This window comes from Lagopus leucura, unplaced genomic scaffold (genome assembly GCF_019238085.1).
Source record: "Lagopus leucura isolate 7727_CA_CO unplaced genomic scaffold, USGS_WTPT01 Super-Scaffold_100001, whole genome shotgun sequence".
In the NCBI taxonomy this organism is placed as follows: Eukaryota; Metazoa; Chordata; class Aves; order Galliformes; family Phasianidae; genus Lagopus; species Lagopus leucura.
This window is the reverse complement of record NW_024962262.1, coordinates 18492821-18510430: the sequence shown is the minus strand read 5'-3', so window position 1 is coordinate 18510430 and position 17610 is coordinate 18492821. Positions and strand designations below refer to the sequence as shown.

Here is a 17610-nt window from a genome sequence, read left to right as displayed (position 1 = left end):
AGCTGGAAAATTAAATGAGAATTAGTAAAGATACTTGTAAATTTATCTACCATGCAACAGGAAAGTTAGGAAGGTGTTCATTATTTCTTGTAAATAATTAGGAATAAAATCCTACTTCAGAGATGATAACATACTGACAGGAATGTTTACTCATGCAGAACACAAACTGCAGCATTTACTTTCAAGATGTTGTAGAGGTTGACAGCGTAGATGAATTTCCTTTAAGGCTTAGATAGTCAGCTAAAGATACTGTGTCTGGAGCTTAAATACATTAGTCCTGAGGTAGTTTTAGCTCATAAAAATCAGTAACCTTCAGATTCTTAGAAGCTAAATACTACATAAGTTGACTTACCATGCTACACTTTTTCTATTTCATTCTTGTTTTCTCCAATCACTGGGTATTGATTGCTGTCAGAAACAGGTGAGATGAATATTTTATCATAGTCAGAATAAATCAGTGCAAGTAAAACCAGCTACACTACGTATTTTGTTATGTTAGGCTATTCAAACAGTATTTTGAACAGAACATATTATGAACGGGAATAGTTTGCCTTCACCTACTACTTCTCCCAGTACAGAGGCAATAATTTCAGAACCGTTAAGTTGCATTTGGTTTCTAGTAATTTCTGTGAACACACTAATTAAAGAAGCTCACTTTTAGAAAAGCAGGAGCTTCAATAAATTACGAAGCAAAAAAGGTTTGATGGAAAGGTTAGATAATCCTGCACAGCATGATGAAGCCTGGACGTGTCTTGATTTTTATTCCTATGACAAGGAAAGCTGAATGATGCTGAAGTCTTGAAAGGCATGCAGCTCATAAAGAGAAACCAGTAGGAAATCTGAAAAAGGAAGGATGGTGCTTTGTTGGAAATAATTTTTCATCTTGAGTACAATTAGGCTTCATGGACAAGCAGGCTATTACATCCTGTCACAAATATCACAACCCAAAGGTCCCTAATGAACTGATTAGCATTCTTGTTTCTTCAGGAAGTCAGATATATGCACAGTTGGTGCACCCTTTTATTGACAAAGTCTATAATTATTAATATTTCTTTTATACATTAAATTGTGCTAGTTTGTCAGTGATCTTATGTATACTAGCTGAGCAGAAATTACAGTCATTATTGTAGTTCATTTGTTTGCTTTAATTAGGACAGTCAAAGAATATTGAATTGATATTGATTTATAGTATTAAATTCATTCAGTGTAATGTTCAAGAAAAAGCACAGTGAACAAAATGCATTTGTATGTTCAAAATAAACATTTAGTGGGTTTATGAAGAGAATTTAAATTACATGATGAAAGCTTAATTAAGCAGTTAATCACCATCTTCTGTATCAGTTTAGCTTACATCTAATGATTTTCTAAGGAGCAGTTGAGAAACTCTTCACAAATTTTATCCTGTTTAACCACTGAATGTATTTATAAAGGTGATTTTCACACAAGTTTATGCAACTATTACTTGAGAGACAGTAAGTTGGTTGATACCTTTCAGCTAGGAATACAGTCCTTTCTTTTTGATCAATTCTCTGTTCCTTTTTCCTTGTTGTTTAAGTGAATTTGTTAAGAGAAGGAAAGAATTGAACTTAGCCTGATTCAAGTGAGGTATAAGAAACCCAATTCTGTACATTGCCTCTAAACTATTGGTTATCCAACCAGTCATATAGTTGGAAATTTCTTCTGTACAGTGTGAAGAAATAAGACATCCTAGGATCCTAAAGGATTTTCAAGATAACAAGACCAGAGCGGGTCAAGTGAAAAAGGACTGCATGTCACTCTTTCAGAAAGGATCAAGATGTTGACTCTGTGGGCATGTAATTCATAGGGTTTGGACAAACAATGTAAATTTAACTTGAACTATGTAATTCTTTTATATATTTTCTATCTGGTCTGGACCTCAGACTCATTAACGCTGGTTTTGTTCATAAATACAAGGGATATACACACTATGATACAAATGTATGTCAATTTTTTTTTAGTATTATATCTAATATAGAGGTAAGATTGAGTGACTAAGTCAAGGAAAAGGAATTATTAGACAGATACTCTTCAGAAGATACTAATTTAAAAGTCTAAACATTAGAGTGTCTTTTTTGAACTACTGTATTCAGAGAAGAAATTTTACTGTTGATCCTTGCTGTGTACATAAAATGAAGTCTCTGTGATATGTATTTTTCAGATAATTGCAACTACTTCCCCAAGAGCTTCATGTGGGAAATTCTCGCTGGAGCCCTGCATAATTTGTACCCTCTGGCCTTAAAATAAATAAATAAATTAAATTTAAAAATTGTTCATTGAAATCCTGGTTTGAGGTGACCTCAATCTACTTACACCAGTCTTTGAAAAATTTGCTGTGTTTTTACAGAGACTGTTGCTGGCTTATATAATGACAGTCTCAGTTCCATTTTGAAGATTCTGTTGAAATACATACAGCATCTGTGCACTTATTAATCTTTTGTACTTATGCAGGATCAGATTCCTTTTTGAATTGCCTATGTTTAATACATGGGTTAGTTTGTCAAAATGTCACATGCAATGAATGTAAGGTCTTCTGAGAAAATGTTTGGAGTACTAATGTAATTTGTTGTCTACCGTAGAGTAACAGCTGATTTTACGTCTTGATACACTCCACTATATTAGTATTTTACATAGCACAATATATTAAAATCAATACAGCTTTAAGACAAGCAGTCCACTATGAAAAAAGCTGCCATGAATATGCAAGACCAAATATATAGTATATGGAAATTCCACAACAGATACTACTCATTTCAGCCCCGCATTGCTTTTCTGTTCCAATAATGAGCAGAATGATGATCTGTAGTCCCATGAGTTCAAAAAGGCTGTCCATGAAGTGAAGCCATTTCAGAAAAAGTTAACAAATAACTAACTTCTTGATTTGCTTTTCCTCCCACCTGTGTTGCAGCTTTGCTGTACTTCTGTTTTCATTCATCCAAAGCCAATGAATCGTGTAGCTGATAATGCACATATATCAACCTGTTCATAATAATTACAGTTGGGATTGCCGTGCTCAGTAGTATTCCCTGTTGCCTCCAGTTTAGCTAGTACTGGCTAACAAAAGCTGTATTTAAGGAAAAAAGGAAGAGGACTTATTAAAAGTAGCTAAATTGAAGCACAGTCTCAGTAGAATGCCAGGAGCTTAGGGTATCCCATAGCATACCAGACAGAAAATAAAAATCTCAGAATTCTCTGTCTGGTAATGAAATACTGCATAGTAGCACATCTTTCCAGAATGCTGCATTTTGAGTTTAAAATTTTGCACCATGTATTTGAGAGGAGTCAGTTCCAACAGTTTAATATAAACATTATATAGAAACTATTAGCATAGTTGTAACTGTACTTACATCTTGTAGAATATCACAGATCTTCTCAAAAGTTTCCTTTTTAGTGTATACTGGCTTATCATTCATTTACAACATTAAATATACATTTTATTTATATTTTTAGCTTTTGTAAGATTTTTTTTTTTCCTTCTTAGAATGCTGAAGAAAGTTACTGGCAGGTTTGATACATGGCATTTGTACCTATTGTAAAAAAAAAACAATTTACCTGGTTTTCCTTTAGCATTCCAAGCTATGGAAATAAACAAGCTCAAAAATGCAATAGACAGTTATTTCTATCCAAGTTCTATTGGTGATCTAAGATTTATATACAAGTATAGTATGAAAAATGATCAAGATGCAAAAACATTTTCCTTGGCTTAACGTTAATTTTTGTTTCCTACTGTGGCAGCTTTTTTTTCTTTCTTGAACTGCTGACATTTCTTTAGGTGGTCCTAATGTGTATTTGTGCCATGCTTTGTTATTCATAATTCCTTTTTTTTTTTCTTTATTTAATATTTGGGCAGCTGTTGCATACTGATCTCTCATCCACTTTCCTTGCTATCCCACCAGTAAGTTTTATGCACGTTGGGGAATAAGTAAAAGAATGTTTGAAAACTAAGTACAACAAACTATAAAGACGTCTTATAGTGAAGATCAAATGGGATTCGGTCTCTAAGCTAAACAAGTACATGCTATAAAATTTGAAGAGTAAAAATAATCACCCAGTAGTGAGTTGTTCCTATCAATTTGAAATAGCAGAGATAACAAAAATTCTATTTCTTTGTTTTTAATTCACCTAATCAAAAATCCCATTCTTCATAAAAATAAAATGGTAAATAGTGTATGTATTTGTGATATAAACAGTTAATTGTCTTTTATAGTAATTGCAGTGGGCAGTGGGAGAAAAGGTGAAGTTGTTATTTTTTGTCTTTTACATTCTTTTCAGGAGCATGAAGAGAACATAAATATTTGTTTAGTTGCTTTTTTTTGTTCCCCTATATTCAGCACTCGTGAGGCCGCACCTCGAGTACTGTGTCCAGTTTTGGGCCCCTCACTGCAAGAAAGATATTGAGGCCCTGGAACGTGTTCAAAGAAGGGCAACAAAGCTGGTGAGGGGTCTGGAACACAGGCCATATGAGGAGAGGCTGAAGGAGCTGGGAATGTTCAGCCTGGAGAAGAGGAGGCTCAGGGGAGACCTTATTGCTCTCTATAACTTCCTGAAGGGAGGTTGTAGTGAGCTGGGGGTCGGCCTCTTCTCTCGTGTCATCAGTGATAGGACCAGGGGGAATGGTTTCAAGCTACGGCAGAGGAGATTCAGGCTGGACATGAGGAAGTATTACTTTTCAGAAAGGGTGGTCAGGCACTGGAATGGACTGCCCAGGGAGGTGGTGGAATCACCGACCCTGGGGGTGTTCAAGGAAAGGCTGGATGTTGTGTTGAGGGACATGGTTTAGTAGGAGCTATTGGGAATAGGTGAACGGTTGGACTGGGTGATCTTTTAGGTCTTTTCCAACCTTAGTGATTCTATGATTCTATGATTCTATGATTTTCCATTTATGTAAATACTTATGAAATTGTCACACAGACCAACATGCAGTATTTCTTCTTTGAGCTTTACAAAGCCATGAATAAACTGTTATTTTTTATTTGATTCCATTTGCTATGCAGTATTTTGGTGCTTTTTATAAGTTGTCTATCTTTTTTGGGAGTAGTTCTGTTGTTTTCACCTCTAATTTAATTAAATTGTATTTGCATTGTAAATAGCCTTGGAAAGCATAAATTTCTGATGCAGTCACTAGAAATAAAATCGGAAGCAATACTGCTGCCATATTAACATTCTAGAGAGCTGTTAGGATGAGGGTTTTTTCTCTTATATTTATTATTTTTAATACTGTTGTTTACTGACATTTCTATTTTTACTGTATTTGAAGTAATAATTACAGTATTTCTCAATATGTTAAAGTATTCCAGTTAGTTACTGATATCTAAATTTCACTTTGTTTTTATATATGTGGCAGAATGGCACGCATTTTAGTGAAGTTAGCTACTAGTTCTAAATCAAATTATATAATTTATATATTTTTAAATGAGTATATTTCAGAAATATATTCTAAGTCTCTAATTTACTTAACTAAATTACATGTTTGACCTTAAAGATAATTGTGCATATGTTCTTAAATGAACTCAGTACTCTTGCAGCCTTAACAGCAGCATACAGCTTTCTAATTCATGCCAAAGAAGATTTTCAGAAACTTTCAGGGATGCATGAGAACATGGAAAAACTGTATCAGAATGTGATGAGGTATTTTGCAATCGATCTGAAGAAAGTTTCAGTGGAGGAGTTTTTGACCGACTTAAACAACTTCAGGATGATGTTCATGGTATGGTTTGTTTATTTATTCCCTAACATTTCTTAAAAATTACTTTTGTAGTCTTCACATTCCTGAACAAAATAAAATAATTTTCTTCTGCCTCAAAAAGCATCTGATGCACATTACAGAAACTTTTTTTGTTCCTCCTAAATTCTGCTAAGTTACGATAATTAGGTTTTGAGTTATTATTTTTGGATTATTTCTTTTTGAAAGAAATGGAAATTCTTTATAACGATGAATGTAATTTAAATCTGAACATCTTACATTTATTTATAATCTGAATAGGAAAAATATGAAACTCCACTTTTCTTAAAACAGCTTTTTCTTTTTAAAGGATGCTTGTTAGTTATTTAAAAATAAAAAATAGCTGTCATTCTATGTATTCTTTTCCCATATAAAATCCAAATCCAGAAGTTTATTTTATTTAATGATAATGTTCTCTGAGTGTTTGTTTTTTATGTATTTTTAAATCTTTCTTATCTCGCCTTTTAAAGAGATGATCTTTTGGGGAGAAGTAGCAAAGAACTATTTTATAGTTTTTAATGTCTTTATTATCTGTGAGAAACAGCCATTAGACTGATGCAGGTTATTTTTAGATAGCTTTTCATGTATAAAGCTCAATACATTGTCGAAAGCATAATTCAAACTCACTTTCAGTTAGTAGATGTTTGCTTTAGAGTTATCTAAAATAGTCATAAATTGAGGCTAGTTCAATATTTCTTATATCACAGGCCATCATCCTGCGACCATTATATATAAACATATATATAAACTTTCACAACTAGTGCAATAATAGCTCAGCATAAAGGTTTAAAGTTTTTTGGAAATATAAATTTTTCTTTAGATATTTTTTTGAGTCCTGACATATTTTCATTATGTTTACAAATACTAATAATAAGCATTATTTAATCTCAATGTGGTGTTCTTATTATTCTTTGTTCCACCAAAATATGATTTAAGAAGTTTTAACGAGTTTTCCTTCTTAAAAGTGAAGTAGAAATTTCTCAAACAGTATTTCTTTAAACATTTTTTTAGAGTTTTTTTAGGAGCTCACTATATATGGCTACAAACAACTGTCTTGGCAAATTTCAGGATAATCTGTTCTCCAAAAGATATTGCAAGTTCTTTTATCATTGCCAGTATACTTCTTCTGTAAGAAGGTTGATTAATTTGATGCACTTCAGAATACATAAACAAGACTGGCACAACCCTCTATTTCAAATACCAAAGCAAATTTAGGAAAGTCTGAAATACTTTTTTGGAGCTCCTGTTTAGGCTTAGTGAGGATCACTGTTTTGGTTATTTATAATTATGCTCAGATTGGTAAGGTTATGGAGGCCAGGAAGAGTTTGTTGATTTTCTGTGTTTTTTGTGGTCATTGTTTCTTTTGTTTGTGGCTACTTCTGATTACATGGCTTAATTTGTAAGCTATGCTCCTGCAGGAAGGAAATCTTAGAATCAGCTTTGTGATGCAGACTGGTGCAGTGATCAAACTCTTCTGTTGATCTGTTGAAAGACTCAGTTGCTCATTCTGCCATCTTCATATTGCAGCCTAACACTTATCATTACAATATATTTAGGCTGCTCCTGTGTTTCCCAGTTTTGTTTATTTGTTGTTGTTATTTTTTAATGTTTTCAGACTTGTCAGAGAGTATAGTCAGGAAAAATACTCCTGTATATACTGAAACTTGGGTGAAATTCCTTTGCCCTTCCATTTTGAGGAAAGTACTTAAAATGGAACACATATTTAGCAGAGGTATTAGGATGTGTAAAGATTATCGAAGCTCTGCTGCTTCAGAATTCAATGACTAAAATTCTAGAAGGTGCCGTCTTCAATTAAAATAATTTTGCTCAGCTAGCTACATGTTGCATGACATTCAACAAAGGTAAGTGCTGGATCTGGGTCCCATGCAGTGACATAGAATTTGGGAATAGCACCTAAAAACTTTCCCATCAGAAAAGGGCCAGGAGGTTCTGGTTGGCAACTGGCTGAACATGAGCCAGCAGGATGCCCAGGTGATCAAGAAGGCCGATCACATCTAAGTGTCCATCCTCATGTATGCAGCACTGCTGAGCCATGCCTCGTATCCTGTATTCAGTTTTGAACCCCTCACCACAAGAAAAATACTGAGTTGCTCAAGTGCATGCAGAGGAGAGTGACAAAGCTGGCTGAAGGAACTAGGAAAGAGGTGTTCCAAGGAACAACTGAAGGAATTGGGGTTGTTTAGTCCGGAGAGGAGGAAGCTGAGGGGAAACTTCATCACTCTCTGTAACCATCTGAAAAGAGATAACAGCAAAGAGGGTCACTTTTCTAAGGTTACAAGTGGTAGCAGTGAAGATACTGACTTACGATGTGCCAGGAAATGTTTAGATTGGGTACTAGGAAGAATTTCTTCCTGGAGACGGTAATCAAGCTTTAGAATAAGTTGTGCAGAAAAATGGTGGGGCCTTCAGCCCTGGAGGTATTTAAGAGATGTGTAGACATGGCACTAAAAGACATTATTTAGGTAGGTTAGGTTGATTGTTGAACTTCATGGTCTTGAAGGTCTTTTCCAAATGATTTGGTGATTCTGTATGCCTGACTTCTCAAACACACACACCAGTTATATTTTCCAAACTGTTGCTAATTTGAAACCCAAGAAACCTATTTCAAAATTTCTAAATGTTATGAAATAGTTATATTAATTTAATAGTAAAATTATAGTTTTTAACCCACATCTTCTATTTAAATCCTGTAGAATAAGAATTCTAAGTGCTCAGATTCATCTTGAACTGGAGATACAAAGTAGTGGTTGTCCTTTATCTTAATTTCCCTATAGTTGCTTTCCATAAAACTAGCACAGATACTAAGAACCTGCTTCACAGCTGTGTTATAAAGATAGATTCATTAATGCTTTGAAACAGTTAGTTGTTATTGATGAGCATGATAGAAGAAACCTTGAGGAAAATTAATAATTCTGTCTTGCAGAGCACAATTTGAAGGCTATATGAAGAAGGTGTGTAGATAAGGCATGAAACCACTTATCATTCAATGACAGTAAACAAAATATTGAGTAGTTGCTTGGGTTTTAGCCTATTTGGAAAAGATTTTTGGGATGCCTAGTGTGAGACACCTGAGGCCTAATTTTCAGAATTGTTTAGAATTGGTTTTGATTACTGACACAAGTGAAAGATGTTTGGAAAACTTAGCTAAAAAGATGTTTAAACTTAGTGCTACACCATTATTGGATTCTTAAATAGTCTAAAACAAAAATACAGCTTTAGTCATTGCTATGCATGGGAACATTAAGTTATGTCATCTCTGTTGTTCAGCAAAGCTGACAATTTAAATACATTTTTATTCACTTAGGATACTTTTGTATTTTTCGTTAATGAAAACTAAGCAGTTTAAAATCTGGAGCCATAGTTTACAAGTTAATAGCTAATACTGGAATGCACTTTATACTTCAGTGTTATCTGTTAGCTGTAGCAACTAACATTAGCACTCTGTGACTACCAAATCTAGTGCATATTTGGTTGGCTGAGTCCAAAATACGGGTGAAGCACCTTACCTTCAGTGCTGTAATGCCTGCAGATAAGTTCCCAATACACTTACTGCAGCATCTTATTTATCTGAAATGTCTGTTCACCTGTGCTTTCATACTGCTGGATGTACTGCTAGTAGGCTCACTCCTTCCCTTGAGAAAAACAGCTTTTTGAAATAATGTGAAGCAATTGTAATATTTTTCCTCCTTATTTTTCTCTAATGGTTAGAATTTTCCTGCAGTAGTGTGTTTTGGAGAAAGCAAAAGATTTTTTGAATCAGTAACTTTTAAGTGCAACACAGCATAGAAATCGCAGAACTACAGAAATCCCTTGCTCCTATTGCTACTAGATTGTTTTGCAGCAGAAATGACAGAAAAGTTTGAATCAGTGCTATAGTAAAAGCATACACACAGAAGAAGACATTAACATTTGTTTCCTAGACTCTAGAGCATTTATCTTCTGCATTATATAAATATTTAAAAATCACAAACGATCCAGGAAAGCACAACAGTGAACCCAAGAATACCTCCATCCCAGAAACTGTAAGCCTTGGCATTTTATGCAAAATAAATCTACTTCTGAACCCTTCTGAACAATATATTTGTGTACTGTGTTGGTATATAGTAGATGTGGTCAGACTGTGTGAAGTGTTTTAGCCTTTTTGAGCAATCTAATATTAAGACATCTAGTTTTTGAAATGCAAATGGCATGAGACGTAGAACATTTAGGGTATTAGGGTATTGTTTAGAACATTTTAGGATTTGATTACAGGAGATAGGCTTCTAAATGTATGCATCTGCATCTTGTCTTATCTGATGGCATGTGGTCAGTTTTTGTTTAATTGTTGCTTTCAAAGGAGCTCTGTCACCTCAGCTCTGTCAAGCACTATGTCTTGGAGTGGTGTCTCAAGTGGTGTTTGAGGCATCATCAGTCTGAAATTCTAAGTTAAGTCACAGGACTTGTGGGAGGTTGTTGTCCTACTGAGGGAGAGGCTGAAAGCAGGATGTGATGCTCCAGAGCAACCAGTGTGCACTGGATATGAAGGTGTGAGCTACTAAATTAAGTCCCGTCGATCATTTTAATTAGAAAGGAATACATACCTAAATTTGCATTGTTACAAGCTGAGTTCTACTGATACTATTTTGGGGAAAAAATGTTGATGTGAAGTAGAATTTTCTTTGATTGCTCCGTTAGTCAACTACGTAATTCCTTTCTATAAAGTCCCTTTATAGAGTTTTGCTGTCTAGTTTATTTTATTGAGTGCTCAGTCTGAAAATCTGCAAATAATTTGTTAAAATTAATTCAATCGAGAACTTTAGCATTCTTTAGTAGGTTTCTCCCCATCACCCCGTCAAGAAAATTGATAGGGGTGACCCTAGAGAAGATACTGGGGAAGTAAAGTTTTGCTGTATTTTTTAAAAAATCCTTTCATTTCAAAGTAATTTTTCATGATTGAAAGCTTTCAAATTTCAGTTTTCAAGGAGGAGCATTTTCTTATAAAATCCATGTACATTTTTTCATTGTAAGAGAATAACAGAATGGCCCGGTTGGAAGGGACCACAAGGATCATGAATTTCTACCCCGCCTCCTTCCCCGCCACATACAGGGCCACCAACCTCCCCATTTAATGCTAGACCAGGCTGCCTAGACTTGCTGTGTGGAGCCTCATTAGATTCACCCAGGCCTTCAAGTCTGAAAAGTCTTATCTTTCATCACTGTCTATTGCATTGATGTTACAAGCAGTGCCTGCGCAAATATTGCTCTAATCCATATTTATCCATGCTGTATTGGATCACAGAATCACAGAATAATGTAATGGCATGGATTGAAAAGGACCTCAAAGATCATCTAGTTTCAACCCCCTGCTATGGGTAGGGTCACTAGCCACTAGACCAGGCTGTCCTGGGACAGAAGAGTGAATTCTTCAGTCCATTCTTACATTTTCTCAAATTGCAGGCTTGAGATTTTTCTTCTAAAAACAACATCAAACAATAACTATCATTGCAAACATGCCAATCTTGCATAAGAACTTAAGAAAATTTTAAATATTTTGTAGGAGGTGACAAGTTTGATCTGTTGTGAAAGATGGGATGTTGTATGTAATTGCAGTATGAAAAGAGAAAATTTATTCAGTGAAGAATAATATGCTGTTAGTTTTTCTTGTAAGACCTTTAAAATTACATTAAGAATCCTCCCTATATGAAACAACTGTAACATATGTAAATTAAGGAAAATTTTGAGCATATGTATTGGCACATGTATTGCAGCTGCAGTGCACTTTACATTGGATGTAACCCACATAGCTATGTACCAGCAGACACAGCTGATATTAAAATAATGAAGTTTATCTTAAAAGCACTGTTTAAAAATATTATTGAAATTGATTTTTTTTTGTTAGTGTCTAGGTATGCAAAAGAATGATTTTAAAATTCTGAAACTCTGTTCTATTTTGGCTTCATTGGAAGATTTGTAGTACTTATTTATGATTCAAAATAAGGAACGTAGTAGGAATATTATCCAGAAAAATAGAATTTATAAACGCAGTGAACTAATGTTTATGTATGTAGCAGTAAGAAAAATGAACTAATAAGTCACCAAAGCAATTTTGTTTCCTTTGTCTTAGTAGTATTATGAGGAAGAATAGATCTTGAAATTCCTTTAGAACTACAAGTAAAGAACATAAATTTATAGTTTTCTGAAAACAGGTTGTTTAAATATTTTGACTTCTTCCTTCACTAATATATTTATTTATAAGCTGTAATTCTTGCTGAAATTTATAATCCCATTTGGAGCCGATTAGTATGCTTTTAATGTATTCATTCTGAATTTGCTTGTTCTTCTGAATAAAATGTACTGTATGTTGAATGTAAAATATTTGATAAGATTAGTTAGAATATTGAATTTTTAAGTTTTCTTTGTTTTTAAGCTCAACTTTTGCTAAGAGCAACCCTTTTTTTGCACAGCAAGCAATAAAGGAGAATATAAGAAGGAGAGAAGCAGAAGAAAAGCAGAGACGTGCTAAAATAGCTAAGGAGAAAGCAGAAAAAGAAAAACAAGAGAGGCAACAAAAGAAAAAGCGTTTGTTAGAAATGAAAACAGGTGAGTAACGTAGAAAGGTAAGGTTGGTGTGAAGGTTGGTATACCTTGAATCACAAATAAGTTCAGTTATGCTGAGAACTTGTTATGTTATCTGAGAATAAATATTCTCCAAGTCATAAAGCCATTTTTATTTCTTTTAACTAAGATTACATATTCATTTTGTTCTTTTAAGAGAATGCCTGGTCTGAAGTACTATGGATTCTTCTTTGAATATGTCAGTTGTTATTCCACCAGGTCCCTATTGAAACACCTTCAAAGTAACCTCATCCATGCATTTTTAAAGTTATTCATTTATTCTGTGTTGTCTTTTCTACCAAGAGACTACAGACACTGTAAATTCCCTGTTAGTAAGGAAGATCTCTGATGATTCTCTATACTGCTATATTTTATCTTAGATTGAGCTTCTGGAATCCTTCAGAATGATATACGACTTTCAGTGTAAATTATCATGAGCTACTTTCATTTTTTCTGAGCAGATCTTGTTACGAAGTTCCCCACTCAATCCTTGGTTCACACCTTTGGAATAAATGATTAGCTGTCTCTTCCACGTTTCACTAATATCCAGAGTAGATGTGTGCCTTGAGGTGTGATACTAAAGTTTTCTATTAAGATAGAAATCAAGAGACTCTCCTCAAAACAAAGAAATGTAAATTTTTTAGAAGTAAATGTGACACTCTTTTAAAGTTCAAAGAATGTAGTATTGAAGACTTGAAAGAGGGTAAAAATAGTGGCTGCATTCTTGCATGTTTGGAAGCGTTTCAAAAAAATTAGTTATTCTTCTCTAAGACGTCGTAAGAATGACTGATAGTGCTTTGGATATACAATTGATAGTCCTTTGGGGAAAACTAAAGTTCCTCACAGTTTCGTTTTTCCTGTATTTGTGTTGAAACTTTCTGTGAAACAGGTTCCAGCGTTACAAACTTCTGAGTCACGTGCCCACATGTGTATATGGGACTCTGGTAGCTAAACCCACTCCTTCAACTACGTGGCTGTGAACTATATGTATTTGTCATCCAGAAATCATCTAAATCATTGAGTAAATAGCTACTTTGTCTGTTAGTAGGTTGTTTTCGTTTGTTTGTTTTAATTGATCACATAAACGTACAGAAAGATTTCTTTCCTTCGTTAGCAGCTACATAAGGCCCTCATCAAATGGGAAAAGAGAATGTTGGAGTCACCTGAAACTATAAATGTATTGGATCTGATATTTGGTAAATTGGCCACTGCTGCTGTTGGTTTCTTTTTGTTGTTGTTGCTCTGCAGAGCTCTTTATAAGGTTTCTTGTGCTTGTCAGTTTGAATTGTCATTTTAAAAGTCTATTAGAAAACCCAAATTCTGGCAGTGGAAAGCACTTAAGGTAGATTTATTTGTCAAAAAGTACTGCAACAATGATATGAAAAGTGGAAGCTTTGGGGGAAGGGGAGGTTGTTTATTTTTCTACTTTGGCAGTTTTATTGCAACCATATTTACTAAGAAGAATAGCAAAGACTTTCAAAAAAAAAAAAACACAAAAATTACTTTTTTCCCGCTGTTTTCCTTCCCACAGCTTGTTCACTGAAAGACTAAGTCTTCTCTTTAAGAATCTGTGAATCAATTAAAAAATATTTACATCTGACCTGCTGGCAAACATTTAACCAGACCCTCCCTCTGTCCAAATACATAAGCACTAATATCTAAGGGTGACAATGTGGAGTAACTGATTTTCTGCTACATTTCACTTCTTTATAGGGTTTCTAGATCAGATATTGGATTTGTAGGGTCATTATTTCAAATGTTGTGTGAATGAAGCCACTCAAAATTCCTTGATGTCACCATCCCAGAAAACATTTTATTGCATTTAAACAGATGCATACTTGAGAATAGTCTATATGTACTGACTGATTCTATAAGGCATTTTTTTAACTGGACAGATCACAGTGTACTCTGCATCTCTACTTTCAGTTTTCAGTAACATCTTGTTTTAACTGCAAATGGCATGAAGGTTAAGCATGCCTCTGTATCACTGTCCTATATGCCACTTCTGATTTAACAATTCTGTTACACTTCAAACAGAACTTTATTAGATTGATGCTTATTCTTAAATATTGCATTTCATTATCACTTCAAATTATGTTTTACTTTCCATCACTATCAGTACGTATTCAAGCAGTTAGTCCTTAATGTTTGTACCCTAAATCTGATGTGAGTTTAAAAAAAAAAAAAAAAAAAAGCCAAAAACATAGGGCTACTTTTGTATAGCAAGTAGTGATAACCTACCATTGATTGCTAGCAAAGTGACGTGAACAAATTTGAGAGCCCTTCAGCAAGAGAAGACAGAATTGAATTTATTTTTTTTCTCTCTTCTGTTTTCTCTTTCTCTTCACTCATGCTCTAACAAGGTGGCTTAGTTTCTAGACACTTTCCAACCCTTTTTCTGTTATCCTTAAATTACATGATGTATAGTCCTTTAGAGAGCACATTCCCAGGCTGTAGCAGTGCCTTCAGCTGATATTTTTTTTCTTAGCTGCCAGTTCTTTTCTTAAATATTAGAGCAGTCTTTTCTATAACTTGCTTTAAGTTGTGCATTTTTTCAGTGACTATTAGTTGACAAATAGTGACTACAGTGTGTTTACATTTTTGGAGCTCCAGCTTTCAGAGTGTATCCATTAATTCAAGGCCTGAACTGCTATCCAGTGCTTAAACTGGGTTTATTTCATCATACTGAACTTCTTTTGTTAACCACTGCTCTTTTTTACAACATTGATGCTTAAGTCTAGATTGTCTTTTGTTCTTGAAGTCCCATTCTTTGGATTGCTTCATCTCTCACCTGCTTTTGAGATTTATTTGAAGAGTAAGGTTGTCTTGTCTATGGTGTCACCAGATGCATGAGGCAATTTATGTCTTGAATAAGTGACTCATATAATGCTATAAAAAAAAAGTTAGCTATTTGGGGAATATTACTGACTTTTTTTTTTTACTTCAGATAAACCTAGGATCTTAACTGTACAAGAAAAATATGGATTTTACCTAACTTGTACTTTAATTGAACAGTAAGTTGTATACAGCATACTAGGACTGTATCTACCAGTCACATACCAGGTTTGTCTAGCACTACATAGATTGTATATTAACTTAAAAGGAACGTGATCCCAAATTTAAGACAACTTCTGATTTGTAAGTTATGGATGAATACAATCATTTCATCATTAGTAAGTGACACAATTCAAACATGAGAACTGAGGTGGTCCTACAATAGACCAGCCTTCTCCTGGACTTTAATAGTCTTCTTAGCCTTTGTTCTGCTTTTGATATAAAAATGATTACTTTGACATGTAGATTGCAACTTACATGCTGTCATTCATACTTCTGGATCAGTCTGCCTTTGGAATATGTTACACCAAGTTCAGCATTTATGCAGTCATTTTCTAAAATTACGTAAATACGCATAGTGTGTGATACATCTTCATAAAGCTTTTGCTTTGTTTTTTTTTTTTATATTTAAGCTATAAGTATATTCATATTTTCTAAATTGTAAAATATGTTTAGGATCTTATGAATATTTTGAAAAAATTTGAACTTTGTAATCTAAATTCAAATTTCTGCTAATAAGACCGTAGATTTTTGTTATTTATGTGGAATTGCATGATTTATTTTCTTGCAAGTTTTTTTTTTTTTTGTGTATGTGTGAGTTTGTATTTTTGAAACTTAACCAAATGCCTTATCCAAATCCATGTAAACTGTAGTTTGCTAACATTCTGCATCTCTACATCTTAGACAGTAACACTTCTGTGGCCTAATGATCACAGCTCAAATGCTTCCCTGTTATAACAGGCTGAAGCTTAAATTCACATAATATAGACGTAAGTTTCAGATATTCCTCTGAGTTCCATCCTAACTTGAAAGCCAGTGGAACTCAGTAAAAAATCTTTACTTTACTTGCATCTGTGAAGACAGTCTAAACTATCACTTACTATGGTTACAAAGGTAAATAACTTGTAGAAGGGGATCTTTATGTAAATATCACTTGTCTTTATACTATTAACATTCAGATATGTGCTTTCTTGTGTTGTTCAGATTCTCAGCAGAAAACACATCAATCAATTATTTTGATCTTATCACAGTGTAAAGAATTCTATAACTGTGATAACACCAGCAAAATTTATTGTAATATAATTGAGAAGTCCATCATTGTGGCATCTTCATCGTGTCTTTCCTTGAACACTATTTAAACAACAAGCCACACTTTAGTCAGTGGATATTTACAAAGCATGCCCTTCTTTATGCTAAAGCAGTGAAGTGATGTCAAAATGATTTCTTAACATTCTATATGGGAAATCTGATGTTTAGTTTGTTTTCATTGCTGTTTCTCAGTTTCACTTTTACCACCAAAAACTGGGTTTAAATCCATATTTCAGTTGATTTAGAAAGTTATAGCTTAATTTGAAGTCAGTTTTGCAGCATTCCTTTTTGCAGAGCTGTCTGTATTGTTTACATGGTTTGGGGAAAAAGGGGAGTCACATGTTTCACAGATTTGCTGGAAGTGTTTTATGCTTTGATTCTTCTTTATTACTGTCAGCTACATTGTGAAATATGAATATTTTCATTAGTTGAGAAGTGCTCTGCAAAGCAAAAAGGCACTGAGTATCCCAGCACTGATAGTTTAAACAATGAAAACTGTAAACATAATTAGAATTCTGATTCCATCAGATAAAACTGAACAACAGCAACACTCCCTCTATTAATAGGTGCCCTCAAAGACCATATTTTCCCCATCCAGTCTAAGTTCATAAGGCCTCCATTTTGTTAATTTCATCTCGCTAGGGATGGAGAATCAATAGTTCTTAATGTGATCCTTCCCTCAGAGGGGAGTGAAAGATCGCACGTATTGCATATTATAAAAATCGGTTTCTGATTCATAACAATTGAAATGTCATCAGTGATTTCTAACATATGTTAATAATCTGTTGTCTGTAGGGTGATTTTCTACAAAAAACTCAAGTTCTGGACAACTGTAGGATTATTGCTAGATTTGACATATTCTGGTATATATATTATATATATAATTGTTTTGTGCAATTAAATTTACTGTTAAGTGGGCAAAAGTTCTGATAATCCTGTATATGAAGAAATCCTGAAGGTATGACATTAATATCCAACAATTATTTTGTGTAAGGTCTCTCTAGGGAATTGTCCCTTTCAGAATTTCCCTACCATTGATAACACTTTCTACTTGTGCCCTGACTTTTGAGTTGCACCACTGATACTTACGTGTGTTCTCTTCAACAAGGGGA

At 34.0% G+C, this 17610-nt stretch overlaps 1 protein-coding gene across 1 annotated transcript in view; it reads left to right on the top strand.

The window, feature by feature from the left end:
- The window catches only part of DIAPH3 (diaphanous related formin 3), a 229452-nt gene that overhangs the window by 144459 nt on the left and 67383 nt on the right, over positions 1-17610 (top strand). The window contains exons 24-25 of the mRNA XM_042867343.1: positions 5561-5725; positions 12205-12340. Coding sequence (XP_042723277.1) covers positions 5561-5725; positions 12205-12340 — 301 coding nt within the window. The remainder of the gene's footprint in view (positions 1-5560; positions 5726-12204; positions 12341-17610) is intronic.